The sequence below is a fragment of the Amaranthus tricolor genome, chromosome 2 (genome assembly GCF_026212465.1).
Source record: "Amaranthus tricolor cultivar Red isolate AtriRed21 chromosome 2, ASM2621246v1, whole genome shotgun sequence".
Taxonomy (NCBI): domain Eukaryota; kingdom Viridiplantae; phylum Streptophyta; class Magnoliopsida; order Caryophyllales; family Amaranthaceae; genus Amaranthus; species Amaranthus tricolor.
The window spans coordinates 40300087-40324929 of NC_080048.1; the positions used below are offsets into that span (position 1 = coordinate 40300087).

The 24843-nt window shown below is 31.3% G+C and overlaps 3 protein-coding genes and 1 pseudogene across 3 annotated transcripts; 3 read left to right on the top strand and 1 right to left on the bottom strand.

The window, feature by feature from the left end:
- Positions 1–4759: 4759 nt before the first annotated feature.
- Positions 4760–6929, top strand: LOC130806077 (7-deoxyloganetic acid glucosyltransferase-like). The gene is made up of 2 exons (XM_057671000.1): positions 4760–5349; positions 6011–6929. The coding sequence occupies exons 1-2, from the start codon at positions 4854–4856 to the stop codon at positions 6196–6198; spliced, it is 684 nt and encodes a 227-aa protein (XP_057526983.1). The 5' UTR covers positions 4760–4853; the 3' UTR covers positions 6199–6929.
- Positions 6930–9781: 2852 nt separating this feature from the next.
- LOC130805812 (uncharacterized) lies at positions 9782–12524 on the top strand. The gene is made up of 4 exons (XM_057670597.1): positions 9782–9973; positions 10274–10360; positions 10728–10788; positions 11767–12524. Exons 1-4 carry the CDS (start codon positions 9782–9784, stop codon positions 12372–12374), a joined length of 948 nt encoding a protein of 315 aa, XP_057526580.1. The 3' UTR covers positions 12375–12524.
- Positions 12525–12674: 150 nt separating this feature from the next.
- LOC130806080 (tRNA-specific adenosine deaminase TAD2-like) lies at positions 12675–15806 on the top strand (annotated as a pseudogene).
- Positions 13975–19032, bottom strand: LOC130806079 (uncharacterized). The gene is made up of 2 exons (XM_057671001.1): positions 18630–19032; positions 13975–16994 (listed from the first exon to the last, which is right to left on the bottom strand). Exons 1-2 carry the CDS (start codon positions 18642–18644, stop codon positions 16266–16268), a joined length of 744 nt encoding a protein of 247 aa, XP_057526984.1. The 5' UTR covers positions 18645–19032; the 3' UTR covers positions 13975–16265.
- Between the last annotated feature and the right edge of the window lie 5811 nt (positions 19033–24843).

The following is a 24843-nucleotide window of genomic DNA, read 5'->3' on the forward strand; positions in this document are numbered from 1 at the left end:
TTAATAATAATATTAAATTGTATAACATATAACATAAAAAAGTAGCAACTGAGTTGGTTAATAGTTAGTACATATGAAGTGAATAGTGTTCAGCCCACCTTATACTAGTGTTTTGAATTCGATTCTAAATATGATGATCTTATAAAGCAACCAAATATATTCCTCTTTTTCTTTTTCAGATTTTGGACCTTCCCCGTTCTTTTTCTTATTCTTCGAGTTCTTGCCTTTGAAGTACAACTAAACTTTGACACAACAATTCCAACCCTTCATTCCAATAATATGGAGTCGACTATTACTAATCAACATCTACATATATATCGATTTCTATAAGTAACTACATCTATTTTCTTCTTCATTCATCCCATATGTTCCTTTTTATCTCAAATGTGTTATTTAGGTCATCTCCAACAACTTACCTAAAATTTGACAAACAAGTAAAAAAAACGATTCTAGAATACTCGACTCCTTTTATGATGTATAAGAAATTGTTCGATCCTTTAAAAAAAAAAGATACTCAAATTAATTTGTATAATAACTAGTTAGTGTAGTTTTTCGTAATTTAAATCTAAAAGTCAAATTAATATATTTTTTAGACAAAATACCACAATAAAAAATTAATTATATGTTTGATGATAGATATTTTGTGTTGCTAAATCAATCATTTGTATTACAAGCACTGGATCTTTCTAGTTGACTTTTTCAACTTAGTTATAGTCAATAGAGGTAATTTTGTAAAATAGATATTTTTAAAAAGTTAGTTAAATTGACTTTTAATTGAATGGATAGAATTCGATAAGATATCATTAAGTAAATAGTCAATCCTCATTTGCAAAATGGACAAAGTCAAATGCAATATGTTATGGAAATCATTGAATTGAAGCCAATACTTGAAAGGAATATACAATAATTATCATTAAAAAATAGAGTAATAATAATGAATGATGTGGTTCAATTTATATCCATGTTAAGTGGGATACAAGCAACATATGGAAATAAGCTAGCAATTACACCAATCACATTTAGCTCAAATAAATGGGAACAAGCCACCCACTACCTACTCATAATGAGTATATGCACTAATTGAATGATGTTATCCATTTGTTATTGGATCATACTAGGCCCTAGTATCTAAGGTTGGACAACAATGATAAAGATAACCTCAAAAGATTGAGGTGAAAAATGATAAAAAAAAAAAATGTCCATATAAGAGTTGACACTTGAGATATTATATTGGATTTATAATTTATATATTCAACTCTATTTTTTAAAGTAATGTTTTTGTCGTCATTGTTAAAATACTCTCTACTATTCGCTCTTTCTAGAAAAGTGTTTAAGAGATAAAGTCAACCCACAATTTCCATCAAATCACATCCAAGGAAATTTTGAATATAACTACCATCTAAGCATAGTTTAGAGCATTGAATATACACATAACACAAATTTACCAGACATTAATTTTCTATAAGGGGGTATTTAGAAAAATAGTATATTCAACAATTTCAGCTTAGCTTGTTAGGTTGATAAATTTGCAATCTTTCTATAATTTTCTATAAGGGGTGTTTGAAAAAATTGTATATGTTCAACCATTTCACCTTGTTTTAGTATAGATAGATAGTAGTTTGGTCAAATGACCTAGCTAATATGAGTATTTGATTAATTAATTGGTTAAAACAACTAGTCGGTGTGAATTAACTAATTTACAACAAACTACTCCAATCCTACCGATGTATTAAAAATTAGTTAATTAATTTGATTAACCGGGAAAATCAACTTATCAAATCAAACACTCCAATCAGCTATCAGTCGTTGGTGGCTGTTGCCAAACACCCACAATATACGCAAATATATATGAACTCATTGTCAATCAACAATTTTTTAAAAGCATACAAATCTTAAAATCATTTGTCAATTTTTACTCCGATTTTATCCTTAGAATTTGCGTCTAAGATGAAGTGATTTAGACGCAAGCGAGACAATCTCGCCTTTATCTTCCCTTTCAAAATGATTTGTCATATAACTTAATTCTTCTCTACCATCTTGCATCTTTCTTATAAATGTATCATCCTTTATTATTCTTGCAATAGACTTCTTCATTGCTTCTAAGAAGTCAAGCATTCTTAAAGATTTATCATTTAGATTTATCTGATAGCTGATAGCTGATCCCTGATAGCATTAACAACCATATTACCAAAATAATATGATTGTTCATCTTGTTGACTGACTGGTCGCAACCTTCTTTGATAAGAAAAAGGTTTGTCGTGTTTTTTTCTTTCCAAATATTGATTATATCTTTTATGAACGAGATATGCTCGGTATGAAGTTGATGATGATATGCCTTTGGTGGGCTTACTCTATTGCGTATATTAACTGCATGGAATACATGGTGAGGGATATTATGAGTAGTAATTAATTTCTTGAATTTAGCCCAAATGAAAGATGATAAAATCATTGAAAGAGAAGGAAGCTTATGATTTGTGTTATTATATAGTTTTTTCCTTAGGCATCTAATTTTGCTTCCTCAAACATAAACCATTTTGTTATGGGTCTATCTTTTTCCTCTCCCTTGGAATTTTCTAATAAAGCAGAAATATCATTATCAGTAATAAATTCATCGTTAGAATGAATATGATATTTCTTACTGTTTGATGAAAGTAAAGGCTAAAAAGCCTTACTTATTTCAAAAAAGGGCGAAAAATAAGTATTTTTATATTGTTTGTTACTATTAGCAATTGATGCCCATGTATTGACAAACATAAAGGATGAGAAAGCGTCGGAAATAGCATGGCTCATTTTTACACCAATAGCTAGTCCACCAGCCACCACACATGAAAACATTTATTTGAATGGCTAGCAAAAATTTTTTAAACCCTTGTTTATTATGACCATAGGAAGGTAACAATTTGTCTAGATGACATAAATCTACCTTATGGATGATATTCTCTAGTGGGATCCACCTCAGTTTCAACGTAAGGTACATCCTTGTCGTTGCAATCGATGTGATCGACATCTCGAACACGACTGGCGAGTGGGTAGAACAAAGATAATGTGATCGGAAGGGATTCTTCAAGTTTGATCAATGTTTTTTCAGTATGTGTTATATTGGTGGTAGTAGAGGTTTTGGGATAAGAGAAGAAAAAAATAAGGGGCATTAGAGTTGGTGAGTTTACAAGATCAAATAATGATGCTTGTAAAAGTCTAAGATTCTTAGGGGTTGGGTGATATGGTTTGATGATGTCTTTAGAAATTATTTTGGTACTCATGATTTTTGTTTGATCATCAAAAGAAGAACATTCAAAGTTTTGAAGTTTAATTTATCACTAACAATCAACAATACTTAGATAAATCAAATAAAAACATCAATGCTATTAACTAGTAAAATAAACAACAGTCAAAGACTAACAACCAACGACCAATGATTAACGTTGTTATATAATTAAACTACATAATAATTATCTTCATTTATTATATCGATAATTGAATTAAAAAAAAAAGATACGCACAACATGTGATAGTGTTGGGGAACCCACATGTTAGTTATCGGATCCATCCCTCTAATTAATTTCACTTACTCCTATAATAATTTCAACTATTGTCATCTGGTGTGAATAATCCCTACTATTGATTATTTTTAAATACTCTAACATTTGTATATTATTTGCTGATAACACCCTTTTCACATTTTAACCGGATATTATAGGTATCTACCAGCAAAGAGGAGTAGGGTAAGACCAATGATAAAGCATAAGGGGGAAGAAGAAGTAAGTGTAACGGTTAGTAGGTACCTACAGTAACAGTAGGCGGTTAAAATATAGAAAGGGGTGTTATCAGCAAATAATATACAAATGTTGCATTATTTCGAAATAATTAATAGTAGGAATTATTCACAGCAGATGAGTAATAGATGAGTTTATTCTGGACAATTTTTCCTAATAAATAGTATTTGACTATTATAAACGTAAACTTTTAAAGACAACCACTGTAGAATCACCAATCAGTTAAATAAACTACTCTCTCCATTCTTATTTGACTATAACATTTCTTCTCAAAAGCGCTCAAATAAAATGTGTAATATTACAATCTCAATAGAACATCATCATCATCATCATCATCAATTCGCTTGAAAATAGGGTATAGGTGAAAGAACGTGACAAACAATCCATACCTATACTCCTTTTAAAGGGAGGACTAAAGAAATATGGTCAGAAGTTGAATATCATTAAAACAATTCAATTAGTAACAGTTTTAACTAAACTAATTAATTAACAAGTCGCTATGGGTGCGTAACCAACTCTCCTTATACCTGGATTGTACACACAAGTCTCGCGTGTACAAACCCACGTAAAAGAAGAGTCGATCATTCATGAACTTGATTAAATAAGATCACTTAATTTCCCACATCACTGTTATCGATATAAGATCACATGTGAGCATTTCCTCACTAAAAACCCACATCTAGTAGACTATTTAATTATACCTTGAAAAAAGTTGACAAATAATCTCAATAAAACAAAGGCATATAAATCAGTCCAAAGCGGTCACAAGTTGAATATCATTTATACAAATCAATTAGTAAGAGTGTTAACTAAACTAATTAACAAATCGTTATAGGTGTGTAATCAACTCTCCTTATACATGGATTGTACATATAAGTCTCGTGTGTACAAATTCACATAAAGAGAGATCAGATTACTACTCATTACCGATACCATGTCAGATCACATGTGGGCATTTCCTCAATAAAAACCCAATTAACCACATCTAGTAGACTATACTTAGTTTCTTATCCATTATCTATCCATTAATTCATCCTTAGTTTTGTGTCAATCAAATCAAAAACCTTACACAATACAACAATGAAGATCATCAAACCTAAGACAAAAACAATTTCACACATCTTAATATTCCCATTACCAATCCAAGATCCAGTTAACTCAATTTTAAAACTATCAGAATTACTTCTTTTCTTCTCAAATAACATTCACATAACCTTCTTAACCACCCATGTAGTCTATAGAAACCTATTCATTTTGGCTCGAGCTCATGAAAGGTTTAATAAGAACCATAGATTTAGTTTTCATGCAATTTCAGATGGGCTTTCAGAGGATCATATTAGGGGCAGAGAAAAGTTTTTGGAGATGTTTTTGATAGTTAAAACATTGGTGCAAGAAATGGTGATGTCTTCTAAATTTAGTTGTATTATTGCTGATGGGTTGTTTGATTTTGTTTTGGATGTTGGAAATGAAGCTAATGTGCCTGTTTTTTATTTTGATACTATTAGTCCTAGTTGTCTTTGGGTTTATTTTTGGGTTCCTAAATTGGTTGAAGATGCTGGTGAGATCCCTTTCAAAGGTAAATATGTCTTAGTTTAGATGTATTCTTCCTCAATTGTTAGTTTAAGCTTTTGGTTAAATTGCTTTTGGTTAAATTGCTTTCTTTACTTTTGACATATGTGGTAACAGAGCGTGATAGAGTATAAAACGTATATCGGGACTTCAACTTGAACTTTTGGTTGAGTTAGTCCTTGATATGGCCGGAATCAAAAGCCAAAGTGAAGAGAGGCTAAGAGTTTGAATCTACTTGACCCCTAATTATTTTAAGTGGAATATCTTCCAACTTGTATTGCCAACTTGTATGAGAAGAACATGTGTTGCATTCGCATTTTTAATGCAAGAGTTCATGTGCTTTATTCATCAGCTTAAGCTTTTAGTTGAGTAATTGGTTCCTTGACATGATATCAGGATTTAAGAGTTAGCGTGATAATAGATCATGGGTTCGAATCTCAACACCCCATATTTAAACTGGAATATAGAACGTTATATGCTACATCCACACTTCCAGGTTAAAGGACTCTCATATAATGGTGCGTGTTAGAGTATAAAACATACCTTACAAAAATGAAAACATATCTTCTATGACACTATATATCTTATTTAGACATTTTTTGTTTAAGGAAAACAAATATATAAGTGAATAAAATAACAGGGTTTTTATTGTTGATTTTTGTGTGCAGGAAATAAGGACTTAGATGCATTAGTGAATGTTCCCAGCATGGATGAATTTCTACGTTGGTGTGACCTACCATACTTCTATCATGGGCGTGATGAAACAGACAAGACGATGATCCAAATATTAACAACGCAAATGAAACAATTTGAACGAGCAAAGGGCATCATTTTAAACACATTTGACGACTTTTGATTCGCTTGCGCTTTCTACATGCGCTCGCATTGTCCAAATAAAATCTATACAATCGGGCCCTTACATATGTGCCTTAAAGAAAACTTGCAAGCAAAATCTAATTTTCATCACTCAAATAGTTTTTGGCAAGAAGTTAGAAATTGTTTAAGTTGGCTTGACAAACAAGCATTAAGATCAGTTATATATTGTAATTTTGGAAGCCAAATAACCATCACAAAAGAGGAATTGATGGAGTTTTGGTATGGTTTAGCAAATAGTGGAATTAGGTTCATATAGGTTAATAGACCAAGATCTATCATTAGTATGGATGAGGATTTTGATATAGATCAAAATTTTCTTGTGATCATAAAGAAAAGAGGGTGTATTGTGAGTTGGGCACCACAAGTTGAGGTCTTAAGTTATTCTGCTAGTGGCGGGTTTTAAACTCATTCTGGATGTAACTCAACTATGAAAAGTATATTAATGGGAGTGCCTATGATTTGTTGGCCTCGATATGTTGATCAACTTGTGAATAGTAGGCTTGTATTCCAAATTTGGAAGATTGGTGTTGATATGAAAGATAGTTGCAATAGAGTCACTATTGAGAAGATGGTTAAAGAAGTCATGGTTTATAGGAGACAAGAGTTTTTAGAAAATGCAACCAAGTTTTCTATCTTGGCGAAAAATGCAATTCTTAAAGATGGATCTTCTTATGAGTCTTTGCATAATCTAATCAATGATATCTCATTATCTAATTTGCACGCAAAGGCTAAAATGTAATTCTACACAACCTCATTGTTATTGGACAAGATTTTAATTTGTTATTGGTGATATTAAGCACTAGTTTTATAAATTCAGCAAATTTTATATGAAACTGTCTCAATTTAAGACATCATCATCATACTTAGTATATTTTATTTATAGGACTGTAAATGTATATTGAGTAAATCCAATTAAAAATAATCTCGCCATAAAATCATTTCATTTCAAAATTTAAGTTATGAATTTTATGACGATCATTTATCATAACCTTACTTTTTATGAAAAGAAATTTATACCTTTGTACATATGTAAATGTATTTGTACAATTGTAACTGTTAGATATTTAGTTGTTTAAATAACTTTGTAAATTAATGTTGTTTGGTAAAAGTAACGGTTACGATAACAGTTGAAATATAATTTATTTAAAAAAATATAGAAAAATTAAACTACTACTTTTGATTTTAGAAAATTGTAAGGTATAACGTTCTGATGAAAATTATCTGCACAAGTACTTAAACTACTTAAAGGCTTACGCGGTTACGCAAAACACCTCCTTATTAAATACAGGAAAAATTACCTAGAATAATCCAACATTTTACTTATTTTCATACAATAATCTCAACTTTTGATTAACCATAAATAATCCCAAATATAAGAGATTCTTGCTAAGAATGCACCAAGATAACCTCCTACCTATACAACAAGTCAATTTGCTTAAAAAATAAAAAAAGTAAATATAAAATAAAAATATAAATAAATTTAAAAAAAAAATTAGAAAAGGAATTGAGTAACTTTTTTTTGTTTTAACATCTAATTTTTAATATTTTTCAATTTAATTTATTTTATTTTATTTTTTTGCGTGGCAATTGACATGTAAAAATCAATCATGAGTAAATTTTCCTTAAATATAAGTTTATTTTGGTTATTTAAAAAAGATTTAAATATGACAGCTCCTCCAATTCCATCTAATCCAACTCTGCAAACCCTAACTCCTCGAAAACTCTGAAAAAACTATCCCCAATCACATTCCACTCGCTGTCTCTTCTTTAAGAATCTATACTCTTCCACCTTCTTTTGAGATTTCAGGTTTTACTTCTTACTCTATAATTGATTCGTTACATATATTCAAACGATATCTGGCGTTTAATCATCTGTAGTACTTTTTATCCAATTTTTTGATTGGTTATTTATATATCTGTAGTTTTTTTGTGCGTGATAATTAAATTGGATTACTTGAGTAAATGATATAGTATTTCCGTTATTGCATTTGATGACTAGAAATTGGATTAATTGAGTAAATTACTAAGATGTTTGTTACTGAAATGCATTATCTGATTTTGTTAGTTTAATGTGTTTTGGAATTTCTTAAGTATTTTGTCTTTGATTATATTCTGATGATAATTTTGGGAATGAAAGAAGTTATGCAAAATTAGGTTTTGATAATCATGTTCTTACCGCGAGTGATTATAGTTTTAGATTAATTTTAGGTTAGTGCTGTACTTGTGAAATTTCATGTTTCCGTTAGTGTTGAGATTGAAATTTGATTATTTTAAGTTAGAATCAACAGGGCTTTCATAGTTTCATTGTCGTAGAAAGATTGATTTATAGCCTAGATTGGTGTGCATTTCTTTGAAAAACCTTTTTCTTTAAATTGTGCTCCATTTGTTATCGATATATATTTTCGGTGTCTTTATCTATTTGCTACATTACATTTCGCACTTTATCAATATTGGGTTGTAAGAAGAGGGAGGAAGAAAAAGAAACAAGTGGCTGGATGAAGTGTGTGTGTATGTGATGAAGAGAGATATAGTTTGTGTATGAAATGAGGAGATTAAAAGTGGTTGCTTTGTAGATTTCTGAAGTGTAGCAAAATGAGTGGGATATCCAAAATACAAGTATAATAAATTCACCCGGATGGAGGGTGTACATAAAATCACTATTTTGTTGGTTTTCATTTATTTTTTGTTGTTAAAATTGCAATTAAAAGAGTGTGCTTTAAAGTTATTAATAGTCAAGATTGTGCTTTAAATGTTGGAAAGAATTCAAATGGAGCAACTAAAAGAATGAATGATGTATGTTTTTTAAATGTTCAATTTTTGCTTTGGTGTCTTTATGTTCTTATATACCTTGTTATCACCAGATAAGTGTTAAGAATTAAGAAACAAACCCTTGGTGACTAAAGAACATTGGAAATTCACTAAATTTAAAGACTCCACTTCTTCACTGGTCACATAATAGTCATCACAATTTTTGTTTTTGATGTCACAAATGCAACTTTGTTTTCTCTGTGTCCATCCATTCTCATTTGGTGTGCTGAAATATAATTGGTGAACTTATGTTGCATCCTCGTAAAACTTCTTATATTGAGAGCCCGAGAGGCAATGGACTGATTTCTTCTGTTAATTTCATATTTGCATAAGGATTATAGACAAGTGTGCGACTAGCTGATGTACTAATTTGTGTGTTTAGTTCTCTTTTCTTATATATTATTCTCCTTTTAGGTGGTAGTAATGTGGTGCTCGAGAACTAAGTATATGTTTAATTGTTTATCAAAGCACTTCAACTTTTTTGATTGTACTGATCAAGAACTTAACCTTTTCTAACTTACTAAGTAGCGCGAATCTGACGGTGTGAATGGTGGAGAAATCTGAACTTACTAGAATTGAACTGATTGTCAGCTTGTTGGGAAGGGGGAGTCCTCAAGTGTTGATTTCTGTATAGTTTGAATGTGTCTAGTTCCCTTGCAAATGGTATTGTTTACTTTTCTATCTTTATGACTTATAGCAAGTTGATCTTTATGTCAGATTGGGCATAAGACTAAAATTTTGATTGCAAAGGAAATATGCCAATTGATAGAAGTCCCAACAGGCGTAGTTCAGAAGTTGGAGATAAAGACAGAGATAGAAATCGTGAACACCGACTCCAAGAGGTGAAAGGTGCTAGTTATGTGTTGAATAATAAGACTAATGGGTTAGGTGAAAGAGCCAAGGATTCTGATACAACAGCAGTCCCTCGTTCTCGATCTTATGTTCAGGTTTTTTACAATTTTTTTTTCCTTTCCTATTATATCAGCATCAAGATTTTGCATTACCTTCCTTTGATGAGTCATTACAAGAGATAATCAAAATAGATTTCCATACTTTCTTCATTTTAATGAATTTACAGGGTGTTTATTGAATTTTTTTTGGGTTTCTGTTCGTAGTAGTGTGTATACCTGAAAATGCCGTTCAATGGATAAAAGGGTGTAAAGATTTCAAGAGAGGTTTTGTACCGTTGAATTAGTTGTCTTGGTGTTGCTGGATCATTGTATGTCCATCAATGAGTATCTTACTAAAAATACTACTCCTTTCGTCCCAAAGATATTCCACCTTTTTGTTTATATGAGTTTGTTATTTTTATCAAACTCATCTTTTGGACAGAGGTAATATTACAGTCTTTTCCTATACATTTTAACTTATTCTGGCTAGATGATTTGCGTTTGCATGCTTGTGTATAGTGTGTGTAATTACTTATTTGCATGCAATTATACATTTTTTGTTTCTTTTTTCCTCCATGTAGTGGTTAGTTTCTACTATGGACATGCACTACAGTATATGTTTTTAGCCTAGGTAAATGTATGCCTTTGTTCTGAATGTGTCACTAGATATTATTACAGTTTGATCATTTGTATTCATTGTTAGCAAATCCATATACTGGACTGAACTAGCAGGATACTTGTTCGACCCATGACTTTCAGTGCTCCTGTGTAGTGTAACTATATTAGGCTGCCTCTTCATGTCTTATAACAGCATGACGACCGTCGAACGGCTGCCCGAGATGGCAGACACTCTGGACGAAGATCGACTTCTGGTGGGTTTCATATTTTGTTTGTTTTCAACTAATTGTTACACTTTTCTGTTTATCTTTTGATTGCACTACGTTTGATTCCAATTAAATGAATGTATTTCAGCTTCATAATTAATCTGAAATTATTGTGGGTGTGAATGAATCATCTTCAGCCTTTGTTGGAACTTTTATTGTACACATTCTTCTTCAACATTTTTTCCCCTTTAACTTAAGGTGAAGCAATAGAGCTAGAGTTCTCATTTACAGCAAATATGCTCATCAATCGTACTTTCCCCCGCTCACAAATAAACTTTCTGCCCTTCTGTTTGATGAATCTGCTGTTACTATTTATGTACTTCCTTTGTTTCCTTTTACTTGCAACACTTCTTAAAACACATGTAAATACACAATTTCAACGGGTAATATCTCTATTTTTAAGTAAAAAAACTGCTAAAAAGTTCATTTATTGAAAATATTTTTTGAGCATGACTATATCTTTTGTTAAAGACTATTCACTAAATAAGGTCAAAGTATATTTGTGATTAATTTTAAAGTCAAAGTGTGGCAAGTATGAAAAACGGAGCAACTATATTCTAGCATACCCAGTACATATAATATGAATTTCTTTGCATTCTCTTTCCGTTCCTTCTCCCCATATCCCATGTGTTCCATTCCTCAATTTCCATTAACCATCATTCAATTTTATTGCTGTTACGTATGCTTATTATCAAAAATATACCTATACTTTCCTGTTGAAATTTCATAGTATTCATGGCCTAGCCTACATTCTCATTATGGATGGAGGTGGTGTATGAATGTATCTTTTGATGTTTTTCCTGGATTTGTGCGTATATATTGATTTCCAGGATCAGGGACTTTTACATTAGTAAGTTGCAGTTTAAGTTGCATTCGTAACTGTAATGATTTGTTGAATTCTTTCCTCAACTTTTGGTTTTTTATCTGTTAAAATTTGCTGGTTAATTGAGGTGTTCATATGCGTAGAACGTGGATGGTGGAAAGATTCTGCAGATATAGAGCGACGACCATATAAAACAGCACCTTCCGATCGAAAAGAAAGGGATGAAAAAACCCGAGCTCAAGGCGGTGATAAACATGCTTGGAAACATGATAAATTCGTGGAAGCAGAGGGCGATGTACGTCCACCTACCAAAAAAAGACGTCCATTTAGAGAGGAGAAACTTCCCGTTGAGTCTGAGAATGTGAAAATTCTTGTTGCAGAGCCTAGCGTGGGTACCAATCCTCCTAGCTCTACTTTTGATGCTGTAAGACGGGAGGAAAAAGCACGTGATCGTTGCCCTTTGGAAAGAAACCAGTATGATCGACCATATGAAAGGGACATATCATTTTCAAGCCGACCACGAGGGGATAATAATGGATTTCCTTCTCAAGGACAAGGTAGGTTCAACGGTGTTGGTAACGATGGCAAATATAAGGGAAAGGAGATATTTCGTGCACAACAAGGGTATCGATCAAATGGTGGTCGGGTGGAGAAGTGGAAGCATGACTTGTTTGATGAGACTAATGGAAGCACATCCCCTAAAAAAGAGGAAGATCCAGTTGCAAAGGTGGAAGCATTACTTGCTTTGTAGATTCACCAAAACTTGCTTTGAAATTATTAGTGAATTCTTGATTACTGACTTTTAGCTCCAAGACCTTTAGATATTGCAATGCCTTTTGTTGGTTGAACAATTTGCTAGATAATTTGTGTTTATCCAAGAAGTTTGTCTATTAACAACAAATTATCATCAAATGGGTACTAAAAATACAAATATTACCTCCTTATCTCTTTTGATACGGGTATGGTCTGCTATTCAGTTGTCTTCTATCCCTCTTCATACCTTGATTATATTTTTGATGAGCGGAATGTTTTGGTTATCATGATGATGGGGTACCGGAAACTTCATTAGTTTAATAGTTTTTACTAGGAAGATGAGATCGGATATATAATGCATATGAATAATTGTTTCATAATTGTTTAGATGTCATTTTAATTAAAATGATTGTTTTCTTTACTCAACCAAAAAAATGGAGTATCCTAGCAAAAGATTGAGATTTATCTAGGGCCTAGGCACATATGGAATATGCATGATCGTATAAAGCCTGAATAACTCGTAATAGACTCTAATATTTAAAGGTAAAACACATAGATCTCAACACATTTGTCAATTTTTACTCTTTATATTACTCAATGAAATGCTTCATGGGGGATATCATGAACATTACTTGATTAGAGGTGATATTCGGTCACCGGATTGATATTGGATCAGGTGTTCCGGTTCCGTTTAAAGTCGAGTCTTGTGTCCATTGCAGTTTACATAATACAAATCTACTTTTAAAGTCGGGTCAAATCAAATTCGATTACAAGGTCGGGTAAATATCAAATTCGGTGACAAAGTAGGGTAAATATCTGATCATCGAGTCTCTATTGAATACCTCTAATCATGATTTAGGTTAGATAATAGTTTTGTTACTAGGGCATCTAATTTGGCGCTTCAAATTTAAACCCTAATTCTACAACAATTAAGAAGGAAGATAGGAAGAGCAAGAACCGAAGGCTGCAAAACCACAGCCAATATTATTCGTTCACAAACCAATCCCAAACAGTAAGTAATATCATCTCCACTGAATATACTTCAGAATCCCCAATTTATTTCTCTAATATGAACCCTAATCCCCGAATTCCAGTAATTGTAGGTAAATTATGGTTTTGTGCTAGCTTATTTTATTGCATATTCTGTAATTTTTATGTGTAATCTTCATATTCTTGTTTAATTTTCATCTCTTTGTTTCAAATTCAAGTCATTTTCCAGGTTTGAATATATGGGTTCTGAATCTATCTGTAGACTAACTTATTTGTGTTTCTTTAGTGCCCACATGATTTTTGTGGGTTTTAGGTTTTAAAACGAATACTGTTTTGTATTGCTTTGATGATCGTTGGGTTTTTGTTTATTTTTCGATTAAAGTTCATAACTTTTGGACTAATTTTGACAAGTAATGGTGTTTGTTCTTCTTTCTTATTCCTTAGCTTTAAGGAAAATTATTAGAAACTACCTAGAAAAAACTTCTCTTTGTAAAAAATAACCTAAAATATTTTTTTGTCAAAAACTACATAGAAAATTATTTTTTGTTGTCAAAGAGTACCTATTAACGGTTACTGTTTAAAATTCCGTTAATAAATCATGATTTAACAAAAAAAAAAAAAAAGAAAAAATCATTGCCACGAAACGACTGGCTTAATTTGTTGGTTCAATTTGGTTGTGTGATGGGAGATATTATCTAGCTTGCCGAACTTTAGGGTTTATGCTGAATTTGGTTGAATTTTTTTTTTGTCATGATTAAGCTTTACCGACAGAAGGGGAGATTTGCAAGTTTTTATTTTGGAGGGGGGTATTGTTATGATCTCAATTGAACCGGAATGAATTCGATTTTTTGGGTTTTAATCGAAGAAATCAAGATCAAATGGAACATGAATCTGTGAACTTTAAGGTTTGCGTTTTCTGATTTTTTCTGTTTTTTTTGGTTAAATCTTGACTTACTAACCAAATTTTGGATGGTAACCATTAAATGGTACTCCTTGGCAACAAAAATAAATTTGTTAGGTAGTTTTTGAAAAAAAAAAGTTTAAGGTAATTTTTCACAAAAGTAATCTTTTTTAGGTAGTTTCTAACAATTTTTTCTTTTCTTTATTTAGTTTATATTTTGTTTTTGGATTTGTTTTGTTACATGGTAGGCAAGAATTGAAGTCAGAGCCTTTCTTGAAAAGTGATACTTGCTTTACAACTAAGACAATATCTAATTCTCAATTTCCAATAAGGTTTATGATCACATGATTGGATTTAGACATAGGATCTATAGAAATAACCAAATATTGTAAAGTTTTAAGGAGAATCAGGTATTATTTAAGTTGGAGCATGTATCTATTTAACTATGTACCACTTTTTCAAGAGGAACCTAAGTTCGATTCTCGTTGCCCTCTTTCTTAGCCCTCCTTTTCTCTCCGCCTACTTTGTACCCAAAAAAATGTTTTAAACGTAGATGGGTTTATTGATAACCAATTCTTGATGGAGTGATTATTTCCCTTGATTTATTGCCATTTTACAAACCCGAACATTTGTAGTACTTTCTGATAACCTCATGTTTCTCTTTACGATGCAGAGACGGAGTTATTCTTCCCATTGTTGTAAGAAAAGAATTGTTAGTGTGATGACATAACGTTTGGAGCGGTGTTTGAAATTTGCTAATCGGAGCTCTTGATTTGGAGTACTTTGTAATGGATTTGGTTGATTCAGGAGAATCTTTGTATCATTGTGCATTTATGAAGCTTTCGATACAAGAAGCGAAACTTGCTTTGGAGAGACTAGAGGTGCCAGTAGGTTGTGTTATTGTCGAGAACGAGAAGGTCATTGCATCCGGGAGTAATCGTACAAATGAGACACGGAATGCCACATGACATGCTAAAATGGTAGCTATTGACAGTATTCTACAGCAGTGGCAACGATGGACTTTCTCAACTAGATGTCGCTAAGCGATTTTCCAAGTGTGTCCTGTATGTTACTTGTGAGCCTTGCATAATGTGTGCAGCTGCTTTATCTTTTATAGGAGTAAAGGAAGTTTACTATGGTTGTCCTAATAATAAGTTTGGTGGATGTGGTTCAATTCTTTCCCTTCATTCGACCATTTCCGAGCACTCTAACCTTGCCGAAGTTAGAGGCTTTAAATGCACTGGAGGAATCATGGCATCGGAAGCAGTTTCTCTTTTCCAAACATTTTATGATCACAGGAATCCTAATGCACCCAAACCTCACAGGCCAATGGTTCAACCTTGACGTCTCTTCATTGTCGTTCCTTCTCGTCTTTTATTTGTAAATGGAGGCCATATAACCTTTACCAGCATTGATCGGTTTAAAAGTATGTTCGATTTGATACAATGGTGATCTTCATGAGTATATCTACACATATTGTATGTCATATGCCAAGATACTTGAATTAAAGCCAATATATTAACACTCGATTTGAGTATATAGATACTCTATTATGACATTTCACACGAGAGCCTTTTGGATGAAAAATGTGGAAGTAGCATTGACGTACTTAATACCCAACAATAGATAATCCATAAGGTGGAAAAAGATACAAACTCGTAACCCTTTTATGTTGTTAGATTTAAGTACACACATATAAGGGGAATATGGTAAGAATTTGGTTTTAGTAAAAGGAAACACATTTTATTAAGCAACTAGCCAGCATTTCTCATCTTGGATGAACATCATACAAAAGGCTTCAAGTATCAAGAGTACATTTGCATCATTAAGTATTCAACCAAAATGAGCTAAAACAACATCATCCTTACAACATTACTCCATACAGCTGACTACTTAACATATTTTTTATAACATAAACACATAAATTAAACAAAATATAGAAAAACCCCATTGCATAATCTCATGAAATTACTTAAACCCATCAGATTTCCCATGTTTTCATGCTGCATCAGCTTGAATAACAGCAACAGATGCCTCTGATTTTGCGTCTGCTGGTGCCACAACAACAGCAGCCGCAACAGAAGCTTCTGCTTCCTGTTCTGCAGGTGCCACATCAGCAGCAGCCGTGACAGAAGCTTCTGCTTCCGGTTCTGCAGGTGCCACATCAGCAGCAGCAGCGACAGAAACTTCTGCTTTCGGTTCTGCTGGTGCCACATCAGTAGCGGCCACAACAGAAACTTCTGTTTCCTCCTCCTTAATGTTTTCATCATCGGTTTTATTTTCGTTCTCCTCAGCTGGTTCTGGAGCCACCTTCGAGGACTCTTCCACAGCCGTGTTCACTGCTTGATCAGCATCCTCGTTTTCTACATGTGCGTTTTCTTGTTCAACTGATTCGATAATAGGTTCTGGTTGTTGTTCTTCCTTTGGTTCGGTTTCTAACTTTTCGGATTCAACTGATTTAACAGGTAATTCTGTTTGCTTCCCTTCAGTATTTGGCTCATCTTCTACTGCAGTAGGTAGTGCTGATTGCTGATCTTCAATTTTGGGTTTGTTTTGCAGCTCGGGTTTTTCGTGTTCTACAGGTTGTTGCTGATCTTCCCCAGTTTCATCTTTCGGTTGTTCTTGCTCGACTACTTCTGATGCCTTCTCTTGTACTTGCTGTGGGGCTGAAGTAACAACATCCTCTACTGTTTTTTCCTTTGGCAAAGCATCCTGAGCTGATACAACCTGCACAAGTTGCATATCCTTAAAGGGTTAGTTGTCCTAAACAAAACTTCTCCAAAAATATTACTTCAATATATGTAGCCTAGAACAGGGGTGGATCTAGAATAAAAATCAAATGATGTCGATATATTTTGAAAAATTTGCTCAAGGAGGTTTGAGTCTAGGTTAATGCATTCACATAGCAAACTTTCCACCATCTTAACCAACACATATATTAGTATTTCTAGGTATATGGTTTTATACATAAACATCATTGAATGACTTTGAATCTGCCCCTAGCCTAGACGGCTTTGTTTTCCGTCTTACACTTTCTCCGATTTTATTTACATACACTCCCCCTGTCTCAAAAAAGTAGCTATCAATCATGCGGATCTAGAACAAACTCATATGATGTCGATAATACTTAAAGAAATGTGCTTAGGAGGTTTGAACTTAGGTCAATACATTCACATAGCAAAACTTCTGGCAACTTAATTAGCATATGTATTAGTATCTCTAGGTATATGATTTTATAAGTTGAATACTCTCAGTTGACATCATTGAATGACTTTAAATTCATGGAAAATTTGAAATGTATAAGACAATTTATCAAAAAAAAATAAACAAAATAGTATAAGTTTCAACTTTATTCCAAAAGTAAGCGTGAAATTCTCAAACCTGAGGTTTGGGGCTGTTCGCAGTTAGTAACTGCGAACAGGTCAAAAAAGACAAAAATAGTTGTTCGCAGTTAGTAACTGCGAACAACTATTTGACCTGTTTTTGTGGAGCATGACAGCCCCAAACCTCAGGTTTGAGAATTTCACGCTTACTTTTGAAATAAAGTTGAAACTTATACTATTTTATTCATTTTTTTTGATAAATTGTCTTATACATTTCAAATTCTCAAATTCACCCCTCATCAATACAAAATGTGTCTTTTAAGGTTTAAAGAAATTTATGAATAAGATGAAAGTATAGGTTAAATATGTGGATGAAAATCAAATAAAGGGTATAGATCATAGATAAGAATAATATTTTATTAAATTTTTTGTAACGGAATAAAAAAATTATAGGAAAGTCTATAAGGTAGATAATTAAATGTAGAATTTTAGTTTTTAATATCTTTGGTCAAACAAAATTATACATAATTAAGAAAAACATTTCAAATAATATATGAAAATACTTCTATACATTAAAATAAATGAATGAAAAAATGATTTTATTTAACTATGATTTTTTGGAAAGATAAAGTGAAAATGAAAATGAAGTATTATAGTTGAATTTTAAATATAATTTCGATGTGAGATCACAGATGGATTATTTTCAGCTACTAATCAATTAAGAATACAATAATTCTCAAGTTATATGGAGATGCTTTTCCATGACATCAACCTTAAGTTATCGATGGAAGGAAATGATCGAGTGTATAACATAACATGAGCTACAATCAAAAGATTAAGTTAATAACAATTTAATTATAGCCTAGTCAGTGATTGACTGATTGTAACCGAAAATATGTTATACACTCTTTCAGAAAGAAAATGATGTTTAGCTTGCTCCAATTACTTGGTTGTTTAAGTAATTAATATAAGTAATTAGTAGTGTTAATGAAAATGATTTAACTAAGAATTAAGGAGGGGATTAGTTGTGTGTGATTACCTCAACAGTGGCCATGGCTACTGGCTAGTGAAAGAAAAAGAGTGTGGTACAAGACAAGGAGTAATAAGAAACAAGCTAGATGAAGTGTAGGATGATGGAATTCATCAATTAGAAAAAGGGTATTTATAGGGCTGAACCTGCATCTAGAAAATTATGTCTGGTGGGAGTGGGACCCAAATGAAAATTTGTTGCCTAATCGACGTCACTTGAAGAATCTTAGGAATTTCATGCAATGAAAGTACTGAATTTGAGATATTGTCTCCGTTAGAGTAAATATTGTTTTTTCCGTGTAAAGTTATATATTTGATTTTCACGTAATTTTCTTTCTTAGCCTATTTTGTAATTCCAAAAAAAGTATTAGTGTTCGTTAATTGAATGTTGACTGTTGATTGCTATCTGTTGGTCGATTTAGTTGATATATTGCTTGTTTCTGAAGTAGTTGTTAAGTTACATGTATAAAAGTTTTAAAACACATGTTTGATAAATTTAGTTTTGAACCTGATTTGACCTGATTTTAAAATAAAAAATTGGAAAAATTATCAGGAATAATATAATTTTTTGCTTATTTTCCTACAATAATACGAACTTTTGATTAACCATGAATGGTACCAACTTAAGGGGGTTTTTTCCTAAAAAATCATTAACATGTTAAAAATCAAACTATAGGTGATTATAAGACAAAAAAAATTGGTAAATAGTTAATGAACTAAATTTTGTATTATTCTAGGAAAATAACCCCTTAAGTTGGTATTATTCATGATTAATCAATAGTTGGTATTATTGTATGAAAATTAACTAAAGATTGTATTATTCACGGTAATTTTTCCTTTAAAATTATATAAAAATTAATGTGGACACAAGACCTAGTTTTGATCCGATTTAAAATATTTGACCAAAAATGAACATGATAACTCGAATGAACACCTCCATAGATAAAGGTACATTCATTTTAAATATAAGTTAAATTAAATTGAATATATGATATAACTTAAAAACTGGATTATTTTGCTAATAGAGTTAAAGTAGTCCGTGATTAATATAATTAACCAAAATTGAACATAATTCGACCTGAATTGAAATAACACCATATAAAAGTTAAATCAGATTATCAAGATATTTACAAATAAATAAAAATCATATTTAAGCGAAATCGAAATATTACACTTAAAATCCGCTTGAACATTCGAAAGTAATCTTGTTTATGTTTACCAAGTATTTCATCATTCTTTCTATGGAGGAATGTGCTGATGTGCTTTGTGCAGTCGCTCTTGTAGGAAACTAATGCTATGATTCATCCATGTTCCTAGAATTCCTTCTCTTGTGTAGTCTCCCAAGTACCAAAAATTATAAAAATAATAATATAAGAGAAAATATTTTTGAGATGATAAATAAATATAAGGAATGTTATATGGGTTTATTTTGGGATTAGTATATTATAATAAATCTAGAATTACACCAAATATTTAATTGTTAATCTTACTTTTATAGAACTAAACCTATTATTAGGCCCCGTTTAGTTCATTTTAAAAATTTTCAAATACACAAAGGACTTACAAAGTTTGAACTTGTGGTTAAAGGTGATTTAAACTCATTTATTTGTGCTTTTGATACTATGTTAATGAACTATTCAACCAGAAATTTATGCTTTTATGTCATAAATTAAGATATATTATATATATACTATATCAATGTCATATGAATCCTCGTCGATTATAAATAATATATTTATAAGATATTCTGAAGCTTCAACTATATATTAGCTCAAGTTTATAATTCAATTTGTTCTATGGCAATGTATTAGATATTTAAGTCACGTGTTATTCTAGCTCTATGGGCACTCATTTTATTGCAGAAATCTCTCTTTTTGAGGATCTTTCTCGAGTCGAGAGACTTTTTGATCGTATCCCCCTTTGGGTTGTTGTCTTCCTTTCTTTTCTAAACCCTTATTATAATTTCTTATTGGCGAAATACACTGGGATGATGATGATGGTAAAGAGTATATGAGAAATCTCATTGTCTCAACTCTCAACCAACAACATTCAATTTCATTATCTTAATATCACTAATCAGCTTGTAGTAGTCTTGTACATACCTAGGCAAGATTCAAGTGTGTCGAATAAATGCAACATTACCTTATCTTTGTCAGTGATAACAAATTGAAGAAGTCGTTATCAAAACTCTGCTAACATGTTTCACTATAATTTGAAACGGTTTATGTAGTATAATTTTTGTTTGAGTTGATTTTTAACAATTTCATTAAAAAGAAATTGTTGGTGACTTATCATGAAATGATCAAATCTGAGCAGATCCAGCCATTGAAATACAACCTATTATCCACCGAAAGCATCTTTTTGATGTACTTTCCATCCCATATTTCCTTTGTTCATGTCGGGTGATCATGCCTACTGCTGTCTTTGTTAACAACTAGTATATACTATATATAGTAACCAATATTTTATTTGTTCCTTTGAATTTGTATCATATACCTTAAAATATCTCACATATTAAGTTGTATGGTGCAAATTCAAAGTGGCATTAGGATCAATCATCAAGCATCATCGTCGTACTTAGTATATCCCGATCATAGAAACTATGACCAGGGTCTGGGGAGGAAAGGAAGACGGCAACCCATATTCATAAAGAAGGATGCGGTTAAAATATCCTTCGTCTCAAAAACCGCCCTCAAAAAAGAAATTCTTGCAACAAAAAAGATTAAGTAAAGTTGAATCCATAGAATAACCATCAAGCAATTGTCTTAATTCTCTCATTATTTCCTCATGAACTCACACTTCCCTTTCATTTTACACAAACTCCTTTCATTCGCTTGTTTTTGTCTTTTCTCTTACTTAGGGTGTGAATCAAGGTCTATGCTTGCTTAGGTTATGATCTAAATCTTTTGATAAAAATCCTACTATATCTTTTAATATATATTCTCCGCTCTAACTGAAATTGCTATAATTTCATCTTTTATAAAAAAAATTTAAAAATATAACAATTTTGTAAAAATGGAAAAGTAAATTTGTCAAATATAGAAAATCCTATTAGATACTCCAAATGAGTATAGAGTAGAGAGTAAAGTGAAGAAGAATAGAACAAAGAAATTGTAGATCCCAATTTACCAAACCAATTGAAGATTTCGTACGCATATGTTAATTGGTGGAAAAGTGCGTTTATTGATACTCACTCCGTCTTGAAAATTTTGTCACCGTTGTATATTGCACAAACTTAAAAAAATTATTGAGTAAAATAATATTTTAAAAAATTGAAATATATAAACGACATTAAAAGAAAGTGACGAGAATATTTTCAGCAAATTATAGCAAAGCAAAAAGAACGGACTCAAGTCGATTTCGAGTTAGGTGTTTGGTGTTGTTCAAAATCGGATCTTGTGTCCACATTGGTTTTTACATAATTGTAAATCCATTATCAAGTCGGATCAAATTAAATTTGATTATACAATCTGATGATTATTAGGTCTTTAGGTATGTTTTGAACACTTTTACTTACATGGTGAGTAAATGGTTGCATCAGCCATGTTTTGTTGTGACACATTCGTTTTGGAAGCGTAATTCCTTGTTTGGCCAAACCTCCCCACCCAAAAGCATTTGCACTTTTATGATCTGATTTTGATGTAAACTATGGACGGTGATTCTGGTCCCACCAAACGCATCTTACAACTTTTCTTCGGGTAGTCTATAAATGATCCAACGTGTCTCCATGTCATATAATTCTGCACATTGTACATAATTCTTCTATCTCATCAATGATCGAAAAATTAGTGTCAACGGTAAATTTAAAGAAACCGAAAATATATAACTTTATTGAAAGATCTAAACTATAAATTTGCATCTATATTGGTTTTTTTACTTAATTTTAAATTCATTTTGAAATCGAGTCAAGTCGAGTTTGATTACCAAGTCGAGTTTGATTACAAAGTCGGGTAAATATCAATCGTCGAATCTGTTTAGGACACCAATGAATTTTAAAGAGCTAAAAATTTACACTTAACTTTTGATATAGTTGATTGGTTAAATGCATGGTGTCGTAATATATCTAATCTAATAATGATAGCATGTTAATCCCTAATTTATGTGGAATTTTTAAAAATGATTGTTAAAATAGCTTATGCAAATGTGTTGCATTCACAAGTCTTATTCAAATGTATCTAGTGTAAGAGAACATATTACAGTTATAATATATCTTGTAGTTTTAAACATCAATTTATACTTCTGATTGAACAATCACTTGATATATACTGTAACTACTACATAATGGTCTTTAAATAACACTTAAAAGTGAAAATAACACTTTTTTAATGATACATTATGCTATATATTATCTTAAATAACACTTTTACAAGCATGTATTAAAATATTTATAAGTGTCAATTTACATACCTTTAAGGAACATTTTTTTTACAAATGTATTATTTTCAAAGTGTTACTATATATATCTTTAAAACACTTTTTTATCATGGGATATCACTATTTGATCTCATCATTTTAGCTCTGGTAACGCATTTTAAATTATGTATTATTTTCAAAGTATTACTACTAATAATAATAATAATGATAAAGTATTAATTAATAATAATGATAATAATAATAAAATATTAATTAATAATAATAATAATAATAATAATAATAATAATAATAATAAGAATCTATTGTTATTAATACTGTTTGTTTGTTGTTTTGATTGTTTGCTTAAAAGTAGAGTTGTTTATGGGCGGGCTATCTATCAGGCTCGACCCATCTGGTTCGAAAAACGGGCGATCTTGGACAACGTTTTTCAAAAAAAAATTTAAATTTGGACGGGTAATACCCGCTCGCCAACATAAATGAGCCGGTAACGACACCAAAAAAAAAAATACCCGCGGGTATACCCGCCTGCCTGCTAATTTTAATATATTAATTATTAAATAATTAATTCTATTGATCATGAAACTAGTAGACAAGTACTAATAATCTACTACATACCCCAACTTTAGTAATTAGATTCCATACGCACTTTAATAATTTTTTTTAATTTATTATGATTGAAGAAGTATATGTCTGGACTTAGTACTCCGTAGTAAGATAAATCAATGATGCAAAGTTTTTGTTGGATTATCCAACAAAATGTTTATATTGTAATTTGAGTATTTTGAGACTTTTTATGTATTTAGAGTATTTTGGACAATGTATTGTATTTTAATTGTTATTAAAACTTAACTTCATAATTTGTATTATATTTTTAATCTATATATAATAAATATCCGCCTACCCAGGTCCCACCCGCTTTAAGAACTGGCAGGTGGCGACAAAAAAATATGCCCACAAATACAGGCGGGCTTTTGAATATTTGAGCCCACAGATAGATTTTTAGATACTACTCGATCCGCTATCCGCCCAAACTCGCCCATAAACACCTCTACTTAAAAGTAATCCTTTAGTTGTGTTAATTATGTTGCTCTTGAATTAGCATTAGAGCAAACAATTTATTTTGTGTAGACATATAGAAAATTACTACTCGTATACAGTTGTATAGTTCCATAGAGATCATGAAGGATTTATTGTTTTTCAAAATACTACTATTCCCTTTGAATTAGTATCAAAAAGAAAACAAAATATTTTTAAGAAAAAAAATAAATATTTGGTAATAAATGAAGAGATAAATTGAATTTGGTGAATGAAATTAAAATGAAGTAGTTAAAACGCATGGATGAGATTAGAAAAAGTAGTTGAACATTGTCCAAAAAGAATGATGCAAAATAAGTAAGGCGAACTAAAATAATAAATGATGCTAAATAAATGAGACTGTTAAAGTACTTGTTTGACTAAATTGATGCGACTAGTAGAAATGGTATTGCTACTAAATTGACTTAGTGATCAATATGATTATTTGCACTTATTGATGGTATATGATGATTTTTAGACTTTGGGTAACTAGTTATAGTAAGAACTACATGATCAAAGAAGAAAACTATATACATTCTAGACAAATTTGGATGCGACTCGCCTCATGTTTGCAATGTTTCGCCATATAATGGAGGCGTCTTTTCTTTAGCTTTTGTTTTTCTTAATTTCTGTTTGTTTGATATGTATTTTCTTTGTTCTTTTGAATTTGCACCATATAATATTAAATAATTTAAATATGTTTGAGAATTTTAAATCATTTAGTGTAAACTCAAAGTAATAAAGGGAGTAACAAATTAGTGACTACTGTTATGCCT